This window comes from Ovis aries, chromosome 13 (assembly GCF_016772045.2).
Source record: "Ovis aries strain OAR_USU_Benz2616 breed Rambouillet chromosome 13, ARS-UI_Ramb_v3.0, whole genome shotgun sequence".
Lineage (NCBI taxonomy): Eukaryota > Metazoa > Chordata > Mammalia > Artiodactyla > Bovidae > Ovis > Ovis aries.
In genome coordinates, this window is record NC_056066.1 from 23,069,005 (window position 1) to 23,088,741 (window position 19,737).

General features: G+C 43.2%; 1 protein-coding gene across 5 annotated transcripts in view; it reads right to left on the reverse strand.

Moving 5' to 3' along the window:
- Positions 1–19,737, reverse strand: part of PIP4K2A (phosphatidylinositol-5-phosphate 4-kinase type 2 alpha) — a 181,839-nt gene that overhangs the window by 38,478 nt on the left and 123,624 nt on the right. For all 5 annotated transcript variants that reach the window (XM_004014221.6, XM_060397330.1, XM_060397332.1 and 2 more), the window contains 2 exons: positions 15,481–15,633; positions 726–872 (listed from right to left, as the gene is read on the reverse strand). In XM_004014221.6, the coding sequence (XP_004014270.1) occupies positions 726–872; positions 15,481–15,633 (300 nt within the window). The remainder of the gene's footprint in view (positions 1–725; positions 873–15,480; positions 15,634–19,737) is intronic.

Sequence of the window (19,737 nt, forward strand, 5' to 3'; positions counted from 1 at the left end):
ATGCCAGCCTCTGACCCAGACATTGTCTACATCAGTGACCTCAGAAGTCAGAGCCCCCCACTCCACAGTCAGAATCTCCAGTGGGCTACCTCCCACTCCAAATCCTTGAAACAGCCTGTCCCTCACCTCCTGATTCCAAACTGCATCCTTTCCCCATCCTTCCTGTCTTTTCTTCTGTCCCTGGCACTCATCAGTTCCTAGCACACCATGTGACTTACTTATCTGTCTTTGCCCACCAGAATGTCAGCTCATTGAGGGCAGATTTGGTCTGTTTTGTTCATCACACTGTTCTAGCACTTAAAAGCAGAGCCTGGCACATAGCTGTTGTTCAACACATACTAGCTCAATAAATTAGATGTGGGATCTCTCATAGGTACAATAAGAAAGAAAGAAAATGAAGTTGTTCAATTGTGTCCAATTCTTTGCAATCCCATCAACTATAGCCTACCAGTTTTCTCCGTCTAGGGGATTTTTCCAGGCAAGAGCACTGGAGTGGATTGCCATTTCCTTCTCCAGGGGATCTTCCCTACTCAGGGATCAAACCCAGGTCTCCCACATCACAGGTAGATGCTTTAGCATCTGAGCCACCAGATCCTCACATAACACGAAGTGCACTGCTGGCTGCCTAGTGCTTTCAGCTCTGGGTGACTCTTAAGTGCTCAGCCTGATCAGTTACACGCAACATGGATGAACAAGCTTAATGAACAAAAAAGTAAAAATCTTACCTTTAAGTCGTATTTCCTATATACAGATAAACGGTGGCTGAACACATTTCTTGTAACAATCACATATATTTCAACTCCATCCACATTAAGCCGGTACATGCCCAGGAACTGGGGAAGAAGGGTGATCCCGTGACATTCCACTATATACTGCATAGGAAAGAAAGGAAAAAGGGGGGAAATGATCCAGTCAAAAGCTGTTTGTTCAGATATAAAATACCCCTCTGCCTGTGGTGTTTTACAAAGTGAAAATGATTTATACAATCATTAGTGTCTCATTTATGGAAAATGACCATGTTTACACACCTGGAGACCACGTCTGAGTGCACCATGCAGACAGATAAGAAACTGTATCTCCAGAGATACTTTTTTCTTAACGTTCCCAACTAATTTGTATATAATGCCACGAGGCAAGAGGACAAGTGACTAGTCTTTTCTATAACTCCTTTAAAGTGAAATCATGACCTGGGGTCTCCATCTTCCTTCCTAGAAGCCTTGATGACAACTTTACGAGGTTCAGGCAGCATCACCTGGCCACTATGATCAACGCCTTTGATAGTGTTAAAGTCGAGATTACAGTGTTAGAAGCTGGGAGAGTCAGGCTCTCGGTTTTCTGTTTCTTATTGAGACTCTAATGTTTAACTTGTTACCAGATAGTCGCCCAGAGCAATAGAAATAAAAAAAAATGGGAGTTAATTAAACTTACATGCTTTTTGCACAGCCAAGGAAACCATAAACAAAATGAAAACACAACCTATGGAATGGGAGAAAATATTTGCAAACAATGCGATCAACAAGGGCTTAATTTCTAAAATATACAAATAGCACGTACAACTCAACAAAATAAACCCAATCGAAAAAAACCAGAACACATAAGTAGACATTTCTCCAAAGAAAACACAGATGGCCACCGGGCACATGAAAAGATGCTCAGATCACAAATTATTGTATGTATGTATGTGCCCAGTAATTTCTGACTCTGCAACCCCATGGATTGTAGCCCACTAGGCTCCTCTGTCCATGGGATTTCATCCAGGCAAGAATACTGGAGTAGGTTGCCATTTCCTCCTCCAGGGGATCTTCCCGACCCAGGAACTGATCCCACATATTCTTAAGAATCCCACTGATTTTTTTTACCACTGACTCCCCCCCCAGAGGCCCTTCATCCTAAAGTATAAAGAGCATTAAAAAACAACCCAAAACATCCAGTCTGCTGCTGCTGCTGCTGCTAAGTCGCTTCAGTCATGTCCGACTCTGTGCGACCCCATAGACGGCAGCCCACCAGGCGCCCCCGTCCCTGGGATTCTCCAGGCAAAAACACTGGAGTGAGTTGCCATTTCCTTCTCCAAGGCATGAAAGTAAAAAGTCTAAGTGAAGTCGCTCAGTCGTGTCTGACTCTTAGCGACCCCATGGACTGCAGCCCATCAAGTCCTGCCATAAGGGTGTTTCCTTAAAAAATGAAAAACAGTAAAGGGCATAAACTTTAAAAATTTTTACCCACAACGCTGCATAACAAATATGATGCAAACTTTTGAACATTTCTTCTTTTCCTTTCTTAGACATGTTATTTCAACCTCTCAAGGCCTTATCATGAAAATCCTTGATCACACTTTTTTGTTAACATAACTGCACTTTATTTTGGGAAAACATTTTAAAGTAAGACTCTGATGCTGAGAAAGACTGAAGGCAGGAGTAGAAGGGGATGACAGAGGATGAGTTAGTTGGATGGCATCACCAACTCGATGGACATGAGGTTTGAGCAAGCTTCAGGAGATGGTGAAGGACAGGGAAGCCTGGTGCGTTGCAGTCCATGGGGTCTCAAAGCATCGGACATGACTGAGCGACTGAACAACAACAAATCATTTCCACTATTTAAATAACTTCTCCTGAGGTAGAGAGTTTTCTACTTAGATCTCTATGTTTTATGTAATATCAACACTGGTTTCTGTGTGTACCTTACAACATTTTACCTGTAGTCATTCTCATTAAAGATGTAATATTATTTTTAAAAGACACACTACTAAGTACTTTAAATATATGGAAAAAATAGAAGGATGAATTTAGAACTCTGACCTCAGAAATAATACATCCAGGTTCAGCTCTGCAAACGGGTCTTTCATAAGTGAAGATCAACTAGAATATAACTGACTTTACAGTTTTTTAAAATTGGTTTTCAGGATAGTGCTAATCTGACATCAGCCTAGTTAGATTCACTGCCATTTTTGCTACTAAACATTAATTGTTAGAGAAATGCAAATCAAAAAGCTACACTGAGGTGCCACCTCATGCTGGTCAGAATGGCCATCACATTAAAAAATCTACACACAACAAATGGTAGAGAGGCTGTGGAGAAAAGGGAACCCGCCTACACTGTTGGTGGGAATGTGAGTTGGTGAAGTTGCTGTGGAAAACAGTATGGAGGTTCCTCAGGAAACTAAGAATTAGCACGTCATCCAGCAGTCCCACTACGTACTGTGTGTGTATCCAGACAAAGACAAAACTATGTAATTCATTAAGGCGCACACACCCCTATGTCCACAGCAGCACTGCTCACAGCAGCCGGGGCATGGGAGCCACCCAGGTGTCTCTCAACAGATAAACGGACGAAGATGATGTGGCGCGAACATGCGATGGAATATTGACTCAGTCATGAAAAAGAATGAAATAATGCCACTTGCAGCAACGTGAATGGGCCTGGAGATTATCACACTAAGCCAAGTGAGTCAGAAGGAGAAAGACAAATTCCAGATGATATCGCTTTATGTGGAATGTGAAATACAACACACATCAAATACAAAGCAGCAGACCTGGTTGCTGAGGGGGGGATGGACAGAGGAAGGAAAGAATGGTAGTCTGGGGTTACTAAATGCAAACTGTTACATATAAGATGGATAAACAACAAGGTCCTCTGTATAGCACAGGGAACTATATTTGCTATTCTGTGACAAACCATAATGGAAAAGAATGTGGAAAAATACACGTGGGCTTCCCTGGTGGCTCAGCGGTAAAGACTCCACCTGCCGATCAGGAGACACAGGAGGCTCGGTTTCAAGATTTTACATGTATATATGTATCAGTGAATCACTTTGCTGTACATAAAAAGTTAATACACTACAAATCAACTTTCAGTTCAGTTCAGTCGCTCAGTCGTGTCTAACTCTTTGCGACCCCATGAATTGCAGCACGCCAGGCCCCCCTGTCCATCACCAACTCCCGGAGTTCACTTAGACTCACGTTCATCGAGTCCGTGATGCCATCCAGCCATCTCATCCTCTGTCGTCCCCTTACTTCAATAAAATTTAAAAAATAATTTATGAAAAAAAGTAATACTTTTTTGGATATGTTAAAATGATTACTTTGTAGATTTACAAGTGACATTGAATAAAAAATTCATGTCAGTGAAAGAAATAAAAAATTGCCCACCAGAGCAGTGGTGTGAAGCTCTACAGACAGATGGACACTCTCTGGCCCCACACTGGATTCATCACTGGACAAGTCAGTCCCGGCACTGACACCAGTTCCAAGAGAGTTGCAAAAACACAACGTATGTCTATCACTCTTCAGTGGCCACACTCTACACGGCCACCAGATGGAGACACTTTTCAAAAGACCATCCTTACAGACTGGGTCCCACTGTACTTTCCAAAGTTAGGTTTTCCTTTCTTTAAAACGAGGGGGAAAGAAGATTTTAAAAAGGTTCTTTATGCCTTTGACGTGTGTGAAATCGCTAGGATAACTTAGCATGAACTGTACTTACTGTTGTAAAAATTGTACTTACTCTGCCTGTTTACAGACAGATGGCTGGAAGAACAGTCACCATGGTATTGGTGACATTTAAGGTAACTCCTTCATTTAAAAAAAAACAATCCTCAGATTTCTCAGTTGTACAATGCACTTTTATAAAAGTAAGAAAGTAATCAGAATGCTCTGTCACACCCTTTAGTGGTAGACACTGCAATAACCAACTCTGACAATAAGCCATCTTAAGACTTTTTTTTGAAGCCTTTAATTTTTATCATTAAACAAAAGAAGTACAGCATCAGTGTAGGAGTTTGATTTTTGCCACCCAAAGTTTGGGAGATTTTAAAGATGCTTCCGCCCTTAAAAAAAAAAAATCTTACCAAAATTGAGCTACATATTTCAATATGATGGCTTTTTCTGAGTCGAGTTTCACCCCCAACTTGTTCTTAATCTGAAGTCAGATCAGAGGAAACTTTTCTATTTCTCGCCTTTCAAAAAACAATAAACTTGAGTTTTGCTAATACAAAACAGGTGGTAAAGAGCTCTTGGCTGAAAAGAAGATTTCTTACGTCCGATGTAAAGAAATCGGACCTGGTGCCTCTGAAGAGGGCTGGCTGGCTGGCTGGGCCTTGGCCGCATGGAGGCCTCGTAAGTTCGGCAGGAAGGATGTAGGTTCTGGAGCCAGAGAGATGATATGCAGGGGCGTCCCGGTGCCTCCATTTACCAGCTGTGGGGTCTCGGGCAGCTTACTAAACCATCCTATGTTTCAATGTCATTTTCTAGAAAACAAGCGCCTAACTCCTACCAAGAAGGTTAGGGGGAGGGCTACAGGCGGCAGAGTGAGCACACCTCCACAAGGCCTGTGCTCTGTGCTGCTCGCTCTCCTGCCGCAGAGGACGGTGACCAGGCTCACGCTGGACAGTCAGAGCTCCGGTAAGGGATCTCAAGGTCAGCCTGTCTGCTCTGTGCTCCAGACTGACTCACAGACGTGATCTAAGTCTACCCAGAGGTGATCTGAGGGCCCACGCGCCATGCCCCCGGCCCTGGGGGGCACACAGGTTTCAGGTTGGCCACTCAGCTCCCTCCTCCTGCACCCCACCTCTTGTGCTGTTCTGCTCAGTTTAGTCTCATCACGGCCTATCTTTTAAAAATCCTGCTGCCAGAACACATCTCTTTGATCCAAATCTCTGTACAGAGCCACAGGATGCCCGGATCAGCATAGATACCACTATCCGTACTGACGAATCTGTGAAAGACACCTGACTACAACACAGGAAATCACTGATGCGCTTCCCCACCACCCCCACCCCAGGGAGGAACACGCGTGCACATTATATGCTGCAACTCCTCTATCTTTAGGATTAAATAAAATAATACATATTTAAAACATAAATCAAATTTGATTCACCTTATCAGCAAGTTTCTACATGTTCTTATACTCAAAAGCAAGGCTCACCTATGAGGCTTTGTTGAACACCTTGTAACACAAAGATTTAAAAAACTTCAAACTCCTGAGTTTATAATCATGTACAAAACACAACCCCAAAAAGCCTATCATGTTAGATTCCGGGATTGACAAGCAGCAGCTGGTCCCAGAGGTTTAGAAAGCACTCCCGCATCAAACTGCAGGAGTGAAAACCTCCCCCATGAATTGAGTTTCTGGGTGGGAGCACTGGGAAAAGAAGACCCGGTTTCATTTCAGTGGAGGAACGTCCCACTGGGTCTGTGAGCACCTGGGCTGGCAGACCACCGAACTGGAGCATCAGGGTTGCTGCCTGTGGGGGTTGACACCGAGAGGCCCAGAGAGCAATCCCCTTGGGTTCCTCACCTGCTGATCCACTAAATGCTGTGCACATACCCTAACACCAGTGGCATGTCTCAGACAGCTCCCCCACCCCACAAACTCCTGGAGGTTATCCCACACTTAGGGAGACTGTAAACACAGGGCCACAATCATGCTACTTGAGCCTTCCTGGGCCAGCACCATGAGCACTAGCTGTGTGACCTTTGGGAATTATTCAACCTCTCTGTCTCTGCATTTGGAGAAGAGGCACAATAACAGTACTTAGAGCACAGGGTCTTTGTGAAGGGTGTGAAGATCAGGGAAACGGAGCTGGGGGGACTGCGATGACTCAAGCAGGAGCCAAATGAAACAAGACCCTGGGGCGAGGGGTGGGAGAGGCGGGCTTCACCTGACGTGCTCCTCAAATGCTCCCTGAGAAGTAGGTTCTATTTAAATGTGGGCTAGGAACTCCCAATTTAAAGCACATATCCACAGAACATACCTTCCAAAAATGAATAATGTTTATGTATGTGTTTTTGAATATAAAGTATGATAATACTTTTGTAAATACAGAAGACACTAAAAATTATAATTCTCACTTATGTTGCTTTTAGGATCAGAACTCTGTGCACTTCCCCTTCAAAAGCTTAATCACTGACAAATTAACAAAAGAACCTGTAAATAAATGCTTCAAAAATTATTTTAAAAATGTGAACTGGGGCACTACAGTCTCATGATTTTTTTTTGGCGGGGGCATGAGCCCCTTATTTTAAGAGTTAAAAACAGCCTCAGCCCTTATTAATTTCTTTTTAACATTGTTGATTCGATCACAAGACAATCTAACGATGAATCTTTGCTTCCTCCCTTTTACATGCTTAGTTTCCAATTCTTGTTGGAAGAATGGAGAAATAGGGACTACAAGCATGGAGAAATAGGGACTTAATCCCGGGGGTCATTCTTTAAAAAGGTGTAGAGGAATTCTCTGCTGGGTCAGTGGTCAGGACTTGGTGCCCCCACTGCCGGGGTCCGGTTTGGATCCTTGGTCAGGGAACTAAGATCCCACAAGCCTCACGGCACAGCCAAAACCAAAAAATAACAGAAAGGGGAGGGTATTTCTTTCACTTTCCATCAGCGTCCTGATGTGGCTACAAGGCAGCCCTTCTCACTGGCAGAGGATAGTGTTCCCTATCTGCCGCTTTAATATCTCAATTCACTTCTGACCGGTGCTGTGCCCTAGTACTTCCCAGGAGACTTCTCTCGAGTTCAGGTGAGTCTGTGGACATCTGTCCTCTGCCACTCTGAGGTCCCGAGGGAGGTAAGAGGACACAAATGGCCAAACACAGCAGCACTGGTTATCCAGTGCGGACCAGGAATTGAGGGCACACACAGACAGAGGGATGACGCCTTTTAGGGGAGTACCAGCCGTGAACACACAAGCCTGCAGAGCCTTCCTTTCCGTGGCTCCTCAGATCCCACCCTTTCCCAGAGGCCTTCCTATCTGTAGCCCAAAGCTGGCCAGTTATTTCCACCACTCGGACCCTGGGGCATATTCTCTCCTATCAAACAGGGAAGGTCTTGTCTGGCACCTGAACTGATAATGTTCGCAGTTCAGCCAGGACACTGACCTTCTACCTAAATAAGGTATGGAACATTCCCAAATTTTTTAAAAGCTGACCCTGATCATCATTAATTCATCTTATGCTTACTGTACAGAACTAAAACTATCACCAAGTATTCTTGGAGTCAGTGTCCATATTCTCAGTGTTAAACTTGCTGCATTACCTATGTTTGCATTTTTAAAATACTGTTTTTATTAAATATTTTTCACGTTAGCATTTTCATAGCTGGATGCCTCGTGTCACCTCGGGCTGTAATTTTATGCTGTGACTTTGGTTTTTCTCACGAGCGCTTCTCAGACACTTGTATTTGCTGGCAATGTTCATCTGTAACCCATACAGATTTTACTTTTTTCTGTCTTCTCTTAAAACAGTCTTCTTTTATATGACTCCTTGGTGTCACTAATAGAGGCAAATTTTACCTCTTTATTAGTCTCCCCTAGAACTTTTTTCCTGTACAGCAGCTTGTCAGAACTATAATGATAAACTGACATGGTGAAATTGGAATTTTAAAAACATATAAAACGCAACAGCCACAGGATCTCGGTTTCCTTTGCTCTTGGGTACTCAACAAGAATAACAAGTCTTATGAATCCCCCAGTCTGTTGCTTTTTCTTATGCAAAATGAAATGCCATTAAAAGATTCACAGCTGACTGAAGGTTTCAGCAGAGAGGATTCTAAGTGATGTACTGGAATGGATAAATATTTATATCTCTGCATGAGAGTGTGAACCTGGGCTCCAGCTCTTGAAAATTGCTGTTATTACCATGTTTCACTCTTTTTTTTTTTAAGGGGCTTGAAGTGACAATTTAATATAGCATCAAATTAATACTTCAATGTAAAGTCTTGCTTCAGTTAATGTTTTTGAAAGGTTAAATTATCTGCAATTCTTATTGTGCCTCTGCCTGTGTTTACAGATCACTTCAACAATGTTCTTTACATGAGGCCGGGGCAGGGGAGTGGGGGGGCAAGGAGGGAGGGAAGGAGAGAGACAGAAAGAAAGAAAGGGAGGGAAGGAAGAAAGTAAAAAACAGCCTGAAACTAAGGATGGGTTTGTTTCAGAAGAACCAAACAAATAAATAATCCAAACATTTCTTGAGTTGATATTTTGGGAGAATGGTCTATGTCAGTTACTATATTTTGGTTTCAAGAGTCATAAAAGAATGTAAGAATGACTCCATTTAATCTAATGTAAGTACAAAATTTTACTGCTTTTCTTAAACTTAATAAAAATCAGGCTTAAAGATAATAAACATTTCTCCGTAGTATTTACAAACATTCTTAGTACTGATATATTGCAGAATATACCTACATGCCAACACCAGTGCTCCAAATTCAGTTTATTATGCTACTATAAAGACCCATACACAACATCATCATGAGAGATGAAATGACTTTGTGAAAAATAAACAAACAAACAAACACCTTATCAGGGAACTCCCTGGTGGGCCAACAGTTAGAACTCTGAGCTTCACTGCTGAGGGCTCAGGTTGGGGACCTAAGATACAAGCTGGTCGGTGTGTCCAGAAAACCAAAACAACTAAAAATAAACACCCTACCATAAGTGGAGCTGGTGTTACTCAGTGACTACAACTGAAATGGAGAAGGGCTGTCCCAAGTGTCACGGTGCGATGCACTCTGGGAGGCCATGCTGTCTGGCTGTGGAGTGTGGTCAGCAGGCTTCAGTTGGCAGCTCCTCCTGAATCTGCTTTCCTGTTCCTTGGGCCCAACACGGCAGTGCTACGCGGAGGACCTGGAAGGGCCCCACCGGCTGGCTATGGCCTGTAGGGCCTGCCTGGCAGCAGGCCCTCCTACTCTGCCCAGTCCTCCTCCATTCCTCTCCCCGTACCGGAGTCTCTCTCTCATCAGCATCCTGACCTCACACTCTGCAGGGCCTTCTGCTCCAGTCAGTCACTCCTGAGAGTCAGCAGTCACAAGAGACAGCAAACTCAGGACCCCAGGAATGGCAGAGGTTAGGACTACTGGAAATAGAACTGGAAGAGTTATGTATAAAAGCATTTGAAGAAATAAAAGGTTACAATTTCAGAAATGAGTATATAATGAAAAATGATCAAGAGTGCACAGGTGGATTTTTTAATATGGAACTTCTAGAAGAAAAAATACAACCTTTGAAATAAAAAAATCACTGGATAGGGGAGACCACGGATTAAAACAGCTGATGAGAGAATGAGGAGTGGGCGAAACAGCTGAGGAATTAACCCCAAATTGAGCAGAGATGCTTGGAGACGGAAAAGGGGAAAAGAAGAGTGAGAGCCATGGAGGCCAGAATGAGAATGTCCAGTCCACAGACGTTGGAGAGAGGCGGGGAGACAGGCCGTATCCCAACACAAGAGAGGAACGGGATTTCCAGAAACTGGAGATCACGTGCTGCAGGAAACGCGTGCCAGCAAGTGGGCTGTACGGCTGCTGGAACCTGGGGGCAGACAGCAATGCCCCGTCTGCAGAGCGGAGCTGGAGCAGCGCTCCCTGAGCCACAGGGATCCCTCCTGGCGTTCCTGAGAGTGTGTGCAGCTCCTGAAGACACAGGCTCTGCTGCTACTTGCTGTGAATCTCACAGTTCCAGCTGCTTACACGTAAAACTTGACTGTGCTTTTCACATTTCCATCGGCCTCTCCTCCACAGAGAACAAAAAGAGCCAGTGAGCAGACTCGGAATGTTTCTCCTGCTCCAGGAGGTGGGGCCTGCGCTGCCATTTACAGGGTCTCCGTCAGCATCGCCCATGACATGCAGCGTCTCAGGTCCACCCCGACCTACTGAGTCAGAACATCAGTTCTTACAAGCAGTGCGGGGGTTCTGTCTCCAATCAGTGATTTGGGAAATGCTGATGGAGTGTCTTAACTTCTCTTTTGGCATCACACCCTTAATTTTTTTAGTTTTAACTTTTGGCTTTCATGGGGCCTGTTTTCTCAGTTTCTCTCTGTTTGCGGCCAACACCACTGTCCTTCGTGGGAGGATAGAAAGATGTATTCCAAGGAAGATCCAGAAAAGTCAAGCCGTCACCCCCTCATCCTACACTGAAACTTGACATACTAGATAGCTTTTTCAACAATGATTCCAGAGTTTTAAGGCACAACTTCCAGATTCGGCTCAAGTTACTAACAGTCTCCTGGATAACAAAAGTTAAGAAAGGATTTTTGGGTTACTTGGTCAATTTGTCAGTTCAGTCACTTTGAAATAAAAAAAAAATTTAAACCCTACATTTCAAAAACATAAAACATATTCTTAATGCTATTTTCATAAGCATTTCTTGATTATCTATATTGGGACTTGTTCCCTCCCCTAAAATTTTTAAAATTTTACTGACACTGACTCCATTTTAATTAAAGCTGAAGAAGGTACATGATTCCAAAACTTCCAATGAATTTAGGTCAGTTAAAAAAAAAAATCAGTCAACGTAGGAGAAATAAGGTATTCAAGAAGGTTCTTGACCATTTTTTTCCTTTTTGAATGCTCCAGCATTGCTTAGCTAATCAGTCAATAATCATCATTTATAAGACCCAAGTTTGTCCTGACCTGATAGAAATCTAAAGAAGAAAAGGATATTTACACCAAAACACTTAAGTTATTTTCCTAACTATAAAAAAGAGAAAAACAAAAGGAACATAAATGTTTGCTCCGCTTAATATAAATTTTCCACTGGTCTGAAAGATGCTGTTGTGCTTTCTTAGCACACAGTGAAAATCAGGGTGGGATCTGGGCAGCAGGTAAAAACTATGGCAGCGTGCTGGAGCCTGGAAGAAATCGAACTTCTTACAGTTTGAATCTTCAAATTTTTCTGCATCTGTGCCACACTCTACCAGAAACCAGGCCCCCTAGTGGATTGAAAGAGCTAATGATTTCAACACGGGGACACTGGCAACTGAGTATGTGCAAGAGAAGTATTTAAAGATCTTATTCGATCATTTACATAGCACTTGTTATTTACCAGACACTGTCCTGAGCAGGTTAGAAATATCAGTTCCCCTAATTAGCACAACACCAGATGAAGGAGGGTGCTGCTGCTGCTAGGTCATTTGAGTCGTATCCAACTCTTTGTGAGCCTATGGAGGCTGTTGCCCACCAGGCTCCTCTGTCCACAGAATTCTCCAGGCAAGAATACTGGAGTGGGTTGCCATGCCCTTGTGCAGCGATCTTCCTGACCTAGGGATCGAACCTGAGTCTCTAAGTCTTCCTGCACTGCAGGCAGGTTCTTCACGACTAGCGTCACCTGGGACGCCCATACAACACGGGAGGGAGGAGACACTACCATCCAAATTGTATGGACAGACAAGCGGGTACAGAGAGGTTAAGTAACTTGCCTAAGGTCATACAGCAGGTCAGGGGCAAAGCAGTCAGCTCCAGAGTTCATGTTCTGAACCACCTGCCACATGGGCACTGCTGGTGAGGCTGGCTCATCAGAAAGTCAGGAGGAATTTCTTTCAACATCTAGCACTGTGCTGCTCCTTCAGAGGTTGGCCTTAGGGCAATTTTAACCTTCCAGAATACAGCCGCACCTCTGGATATATTTTACTTAAACACAAAAAGGAACAATGAAAGAAAAGTAAAAAAGCAGAGCCACAGAGTAACCAACGCTGTCAGAAAGCCCATCCAATGCACTCCATAGGAGCGGCCCTCTCTGAGAGCCTGTCCTGTCTATTGATAACAGGATTTGAACAAGCCTAATGACTCGTCCAGACCAGACTGCTGGTTCAGAAGCACATTACAAGGTAAAAGCAATAAAAAGCAAGAAAAGAAGAAATGACAGTCTCCACTGAAGTAAGAAAAAAATTCTGACTAGTGGTAAATCCTAAAAGTAGTCTAGGCCACCTTACCTCCTTTATGGAATTATATCAAGAGTAAATACATAGCACAGGGAATATAGTCAATAATATTATAAAAACTATGTGTCGTACATAATTTATAAAAATATCACAGCACTATGCCACTCATCTGAAACTAATCCAATATTGCAAGTCAACCATACTCCAATAGAAAGAGAGTGAATGCATGCACAAAGGAATGAATGAATGAAATGCAGATGGAGAGACTGAGGCTCAGAGATCCCCGAATTAGCCAGTTTGTGACCAGCTATGACCTAGGACTCCTGACCTTCCACCTAGTGTCCTTTAAGCAAACTGTGTTAGCAATGGTGATTCTCAGTCACGAAGACCCTTTACCTCTATTTATTTAAAGATTGTTTTCTTCCAGTTTTACTGAGATGTAATTAACATATGGCACTGTACAAGTTCAAGGTGTACAGCATAATGATTTGACTCACATACATCAAGAAATGATTATCACAGTTAAGTTTAGTGAACATCCATCATTCATACAATTACAAAAGAAAAATTTTTTCCTTGTGATGAGAACTTTAGGATTTACTTCCTAACAACTTTCATATATAACATACAGCAGTGGTTAATTATATTAATCATGTTATACATTACAGCCCTAGTATTTATCTTGTAACTGCAAGTCTGTACCTTTTTGACTGCCTTCATCCAGTTCCCCCACCTCTGGTAGCCTCATATCTGATCCCTTTTTCTATAAGTGTCTTTGTTTTTAAAGAATAACTGACCCACAACACTCTGTTTTAAGGTTAGCACTAAGACCTTTTCATTATATTTTGAATACTCTTTGTGCTTCCCTGGTGGGCCACTGGTTAAGAATCCACCAGGGACAACAGTTCAATCCCTGGTCTATGAAGATACCATGGGGCAAATAAGCCTGTGCACCACAACTGCTGAAGCCTGCATGCCTAGAGCGCTGCAGCAAAAAAAAAAAAAAAAAAAGAAGCCGGTACACCGCACCTAGAGAAAGCCCGTGTGCAGCAATGAAGACCCAGCGCAGCCAAAAGTAAAATAAAAGGACTTTCTACAAGAGGAAAAACATAGATGATGATGAAGTGAGAAATGAGCTTTTTCTGGATAACAAACATACTACAAAAATAGCCATTTTGTAGCAGTGAAGTGAAAGGAAATATTTAGCGCTGTGACAGCCCCCAGAGCATGTTAATAGACTTATATTTTGGTCCCCAATGCATTTTATGTAATACTGCTGATATGTCAAATCTTGCACATTTGTTACAGTAACCACCCCAGAGGAAACCTTTCAAACTGTGACTTCTGTAAAAGTAAAAAAATTCTGAACTCAGAGACGTCATCGAGAGGTTCGTATCTGCATTGTATCTCACACTGCATTTGAACAGTCTCACTTATCAGAATAATGTTTTCATTGGTCACTGAGGTACCACATTGCTCTGAAAGTTCTGAGACAATTTAAAGAAAGTAGAGAAAGATGCACCAGCATGACAGTAAGTTCCAGCGGGGGTGACTGGTTAAGAGCTGCATCCTAGAATTCCATCCATTCAGAAGCCAATGCCTGAGTGTCTACCCTTATAGGTACTAACCCAGCACTTTAAAATTTCCTTCATAATTGGCAACGGCGCAAGCATTGTAGAATGGATTTCAAAAGGAATCAGTGTTATAAAGATTGAATAGATGTTAAATGAATTTAGAGGCTGACTAATGTTTTTAAAAATACAAATCAGGGGAGCTCCAAGTTTACAAAACAGGAGGTAGGGAGCTTCAAGAGTTTCACTGACCTCACTCGGAGCAAAATGCAGTTGATCACATTTGAGAAGAGTAAGCAACTGGCAAGAACCAACTTCTGATGTTAGAGCAGAAAGTGGGACCATGGAGGAAGGAAGCTGACTTTCACAGACACTCAGCCCCACAGATCCAACCAAGCAGTGCCTTTGAAGAAGTCACTTTGTGAGACTGGTCCTTGTGTGATGATACAAACACTTTTAAGGAGCCTTTGGTTAACAGCAACAGTATGTGTGTGCGACTGTGTGGGTCTGTGCTGCAGTGTGTGGTTTAAACACCAGTTCTCAAGGTGACTGCTTTGAAAATGCCATCAACAGTGCCATATTCACGCCCTAAGGCTACACTTCCTCGAGGTGACATAGTTGGTCACTGGTCATGAATGCAGAACTTGACGGTGCTGTGACCACTGCCACTTAAGCAGGGCTCAGAGTACAGCAGCGAGTGTGCCCTGCAGGCTCTTGTGCTGGGATTCATCAAGAAAGAGAGCAGTGGGGGGCACACGGTAGAAAGAGATGGATGTTCCCCAGGGTAGTTTCATTCTACCCCCAGGAGATTATGAAGGGACAATGCTGAGGGCTCTGAAAAGCAGATAGCGAGTAGACAGACACCCATGTCCTAAAATCAGAGCCTTTTCTCAAAAGGCGTAACTGGTCAAATACTCAGGGGTCAACATCTCACTGCCAACAGGCATGTGCGAAATAACTTCCAAAATGTTGCCAACCCTTAAGCTCAGTGATTTTAAAATCAGAATGGTAATCATCGAAACTACTGTACAGAAGGGTGTTTAGATTAGAAGTGTTACATATATAACTAACAGTCTACCATTCCTAAATGTTAACTGTCTGTAATCTGGATACAATAAATTTTACAAACACCGCTAGAGGGAATTTTTGTGTCAAATGTATTCTCATCATGACCTACCTATATATTTAAATCTTGGACCTTGATGATAATTCATTACGAATGTTGACCACCTCAAGAGTTTCAAATAAAAATAAAGAAACATTACCTGGTGGTATTTCTTCAGGATGTTATGCATTTCGGCCACATCTTCACTCGTGATGGTCTTGATGATATACCTCTTGTCATAGGACGTGTGGAATCGCGCTCCACTGCGAGCCTGGGAGTCGTTGGGAAGAGGTGCACTCCGGGTCAGGGAATTCTTCCCATGGGTGAAGGGGGAGGAAGGAAGAGAACCAGTTAAAGACCAGTTTCCAGGTCATTTGTTGTCACGACAAGTTTTCAAAAACATATGTGTTTGCACTGCTATATTGAAATTCAGTAACTAACAAGGACCCACTTGTATAGCACAGGGAACTCTGCTCAGGATTATGTGACAGCCTAGATGGGAGGGGAACTTGGGGACACGTATATGTATGGCTGAGCTCCTTCCCTGTTCACCTGAAACTGTCATAACACTGTTAATCGGCTATACCCCCATGACAAAATAAAAAGTGTTAAAAAAGAACAAAATCTGTGTTTGGAAGAAGTTGATAAGGAGGAGGACATTTTCTATTCATTGTAACTCAAATGCCAAGTCCTTCAAATGAAATGAAAATAGTGACTCTAACGCCTAGAATTATAATCAAAGTTGCCCTGTTTACCTTGTTCTTTTGAGTTGAACAAGAGCTCAGATTTCCTTTTGAATACAGTTAGGTTCCAGCCATGGAAGGACATTTTACCTTCGCTGAGTGTTTGCTTATACAACAGGTATTCTGCCAAGAGTTATGCACAGAGCACTTCTCCCAACTCCGATAACATTCCTATGGAACCATTACTATTTATATCACTGTTGTTTTACAGATGAGGAGATGGGGATCAGAGATGTGAAATAACCGAAGCAAGGTCACACAGCTTTAGCAAGCGGAAGACCCAGAATTCCATCTGTAGTGTGGCTGGCGCCGAACCCAAGTTCTCAACTAGTCAACTACTCAAGTAGGAAATGAGTCAATTAGTGAACCCTGGGGTCTGTGGCTGCTCTGGGCTGGCCTGGGCAGGTGTGCTCTAACACAGCTCTAGAAGATTCTGACCTGGTCCACCCCCTAACCCCACTTCAGTCATTGGTGAGGACAGTTCATCTCTGGAGGGGATGAGGTGGGGCTGTGAGTGGGGCTCTCCTGGCTTCATCTCACTCCAGTGTCTAGAAATTCATTCCAAATTCAGGCTCTCCACACTCCCACTAGCTAAGTCCCTGCTGCTGTCTCGAGTGACTCCCGTTTGAATCTCTTTTCTCAGAGCCTTGGGGAACTCTCCTCCTTTTCCCCAAGCATATTACACTGCTTACTGGGATCAGCAAACCCCCAGCATCTGAGGAAGTCTGGTCTTAACCTCTGCTCACTGTGCCCTTGAGAACTGACTTCCACTCCCTGCCCGGCCCCACTGGATGGCATGTGAGGGACTCACAGGGAAAGAGAGTCACTCCACCTTCCTCTTCCCAAGTGGGCATTCCAAAGCCCCAGTGATCCAAAGTCTGTCTGGTTAGGGGGATGCAGATGTCTTCAGAGAGGCAGGTGGGATCACTGCATCATGACTGTCAGGGAGAGTTCCCCGTCTCTTGAGAATATAAGCTTCCTTAACCTTTCCTTTTCTAGATGAAATCCAGTACTGAGCCTTAAGAGGTCTAATGACACTGTGGAGCTGCAGCAGCTCGTGGAGGGGCTGCCCGGTCTCGGGCTGACGGAGGTGAGCGCGTTCGCACTCCCAGCACCTGCCCTGGCCCCAAGGTTTCTGTCTACATCCCGAGACCGCACAGCCTGATCTGAATGCCACCAGGCACACCTGGCAAGGGCAGAGCCTCCCTGGCCAATTAACCAAAATTGCTTTCCTTGGCATATTAGAAAACTCGTGAAAAGCAACTCCCGATGCCTTTAAATAGAAGGATCTGGCTCTATTAAATAAGGAAGACAGCTGAAATTCATCAGATGGACTGAGAAGTAGGAAAAGGATTTGGGGGACAAAAACGGTTATATTAACAAGAGTTTGATTCTTACTTGTATTTTCTTTTTTTTCCCCTGGAAAATAAAAATCCTCCTTTTTACCACTTCCTACTGAGAATAAAAGGGAAGGAAATCAAGGTGAATGTCCTGTTTGGAGGTTTTAAACATTGGCCAAAAAAAAGCAATCACTGCTGTTGGCTTTTTCTTTCTGAACATTCATTTGTAAAAGGTTATTCCAAATAAAACAAGAACACTAGGAATTTTAAGATTACAAATTACTTTCAGGCATAAAAATCAAAGCAGGAATAATCAACTTAATGAAAGACAGGCAGGCCAGATTATAAACTATGAAACTGACAATACATGTAGAATAACTTCTGAGGGGGAAGAGAGGCTAGCAAAGGATAATCACATTCAGCAAAGGACAGAATTAACAGCAGCATCGGTTTCACGGACTGTTTTCTTAGGTGTAACGGAATATGAAAGTGCTAACGTTCTATCACGGACTAGTGGGAGAAAACAGAATCGAAAGCTGCCGAGTCAGTGCTTCTTAAACTTTAATGGGCAATGGAGTCACCTGGGCATCACGTGACAGTGTGGATTCTGACCCAGCAGGTGTGGGGTGGGGCGTCTAAAGCACAGATGATGCTGATAGGGCGGGTCTGCAGGCCACACGTGAGAACCAAGAGTCTCCTGAATCGTGGCTCGATGGGGTTTGTCTAGAGCACAGCATGATGGGTCTAGTGTAGTGAGTGTGTCGTAGTCACAAACATGCCTGCCTGAATGCCAGTCTCACTATAGTCCGTCCACTTCTGGTTTGGTTAAAATGCAAAACGTTACAGTGAATAATAATTCACTGCATTCAGTGTATTAATTCACTAAAGAAATGTCTAATAAAACTATGTTCAGTGTACAGATTTACAAAGTAAAGGGCTAGAAAAGGCAGAATCAAAAATGTACTGACTCCTCATATATGCACTACTGATATTTGTTTTTCTCTTTCTGATTTATGCATATATGTAGAATCTAGAAAAATGGTACAGATGAACCTATTTCCAAGGCAGGAACAGAAACACAGACACGTGGACACAGTGGGGGAAGGGTAGGGTGGGATGAATTGGGAGAGTACCACTGACATATACACACTCCCAAGTGTAAGACAGACAGACAGTGAGAACCTGCAACCACGGGACTCAGCCTGGTGTTGCGTGATGACCTAGCGGGGAGAGGTGGGCGGGTAGAGTTGGAGGGAGGTCCAAGAAGAAAGGGATACATGTATACACATAGCTGATTCTCTTCACTGCACAGCAGAAACACAACACTATAAAGCAACTGTATGCCAATAAAAATAAATATTTTTTAAAATGTATTAACTCCTTAGCACAGATGCTACCTCCTTCCAAATTCTTTGCCTTTCCTTTCAGCCTCAAAGACACTGATGATTATTTATTATAGACTTTGTATAAGGATATTGGCCCTCTCATAATGGCCTGGGATATAAAACTTCACAAATTCTAATCTTGATTGTCTTAATTTTTAATAATCACATAAGTAGTCCCAACCCACAATATCTGCTTCCAATGTCTGGAAGATTTTTCTTAAGGCTCTTAGTTTTCTAACAAACAGTGAAATTAGGGACAAGCACACTTTATCAACAATTGGGATGTACTTTTTATACTCGCTATGAATATAAAAATGTGTAAATCAGATTTATTGAAAGCTTTAGACAAGCAATCAGAAGAGTAAATGCAATTTTACACAAAATGTGTGGCTCTTAGAATGACTCTTAAGGCCTGGAAAAATCCATATTTATTTCCACAACATTACTATGGGATAGAAAGAGTCAGGTGCTTTTTCCCATGTGAACATAATGATATTGGGATACAATGGAGCCAAGTGACATACCTAAGGCTCCTGCCTAAAACCTCTGAGGCAACCTTTTGGGGCAATTTACAAAGACAAGGCTAAGCTTTGCCATTAATTAATACCATGATCGTCGATTTTCTGTAACCTCTAGCATAAGGGAGAAGTACCTGTGCTGGGGAGGGCAGTACTAAGGCAAGTGCTGGTCTGGGCCCTAGAACATTCTCTCCATCATCAACCCTTGACACCCAAAGGCTGTAAGCCCCTTTGAGCATCAGTTCCCGGGACTGTAAAGTGATGGAGGGTAAGCCGGGGTGGTGGTCTCTCCTTGGACCTCCAACAACTCTAAAATGCACTTCCAGGAAGACAGGGCACATGGTTCTAGGCCGTGGAGGGGAGCACAGGCCTCAAGGTGACTTGATGTCTCCCAACAAAAGTCCAGTGAGAGGAGAGTCCAACCGCCCTCT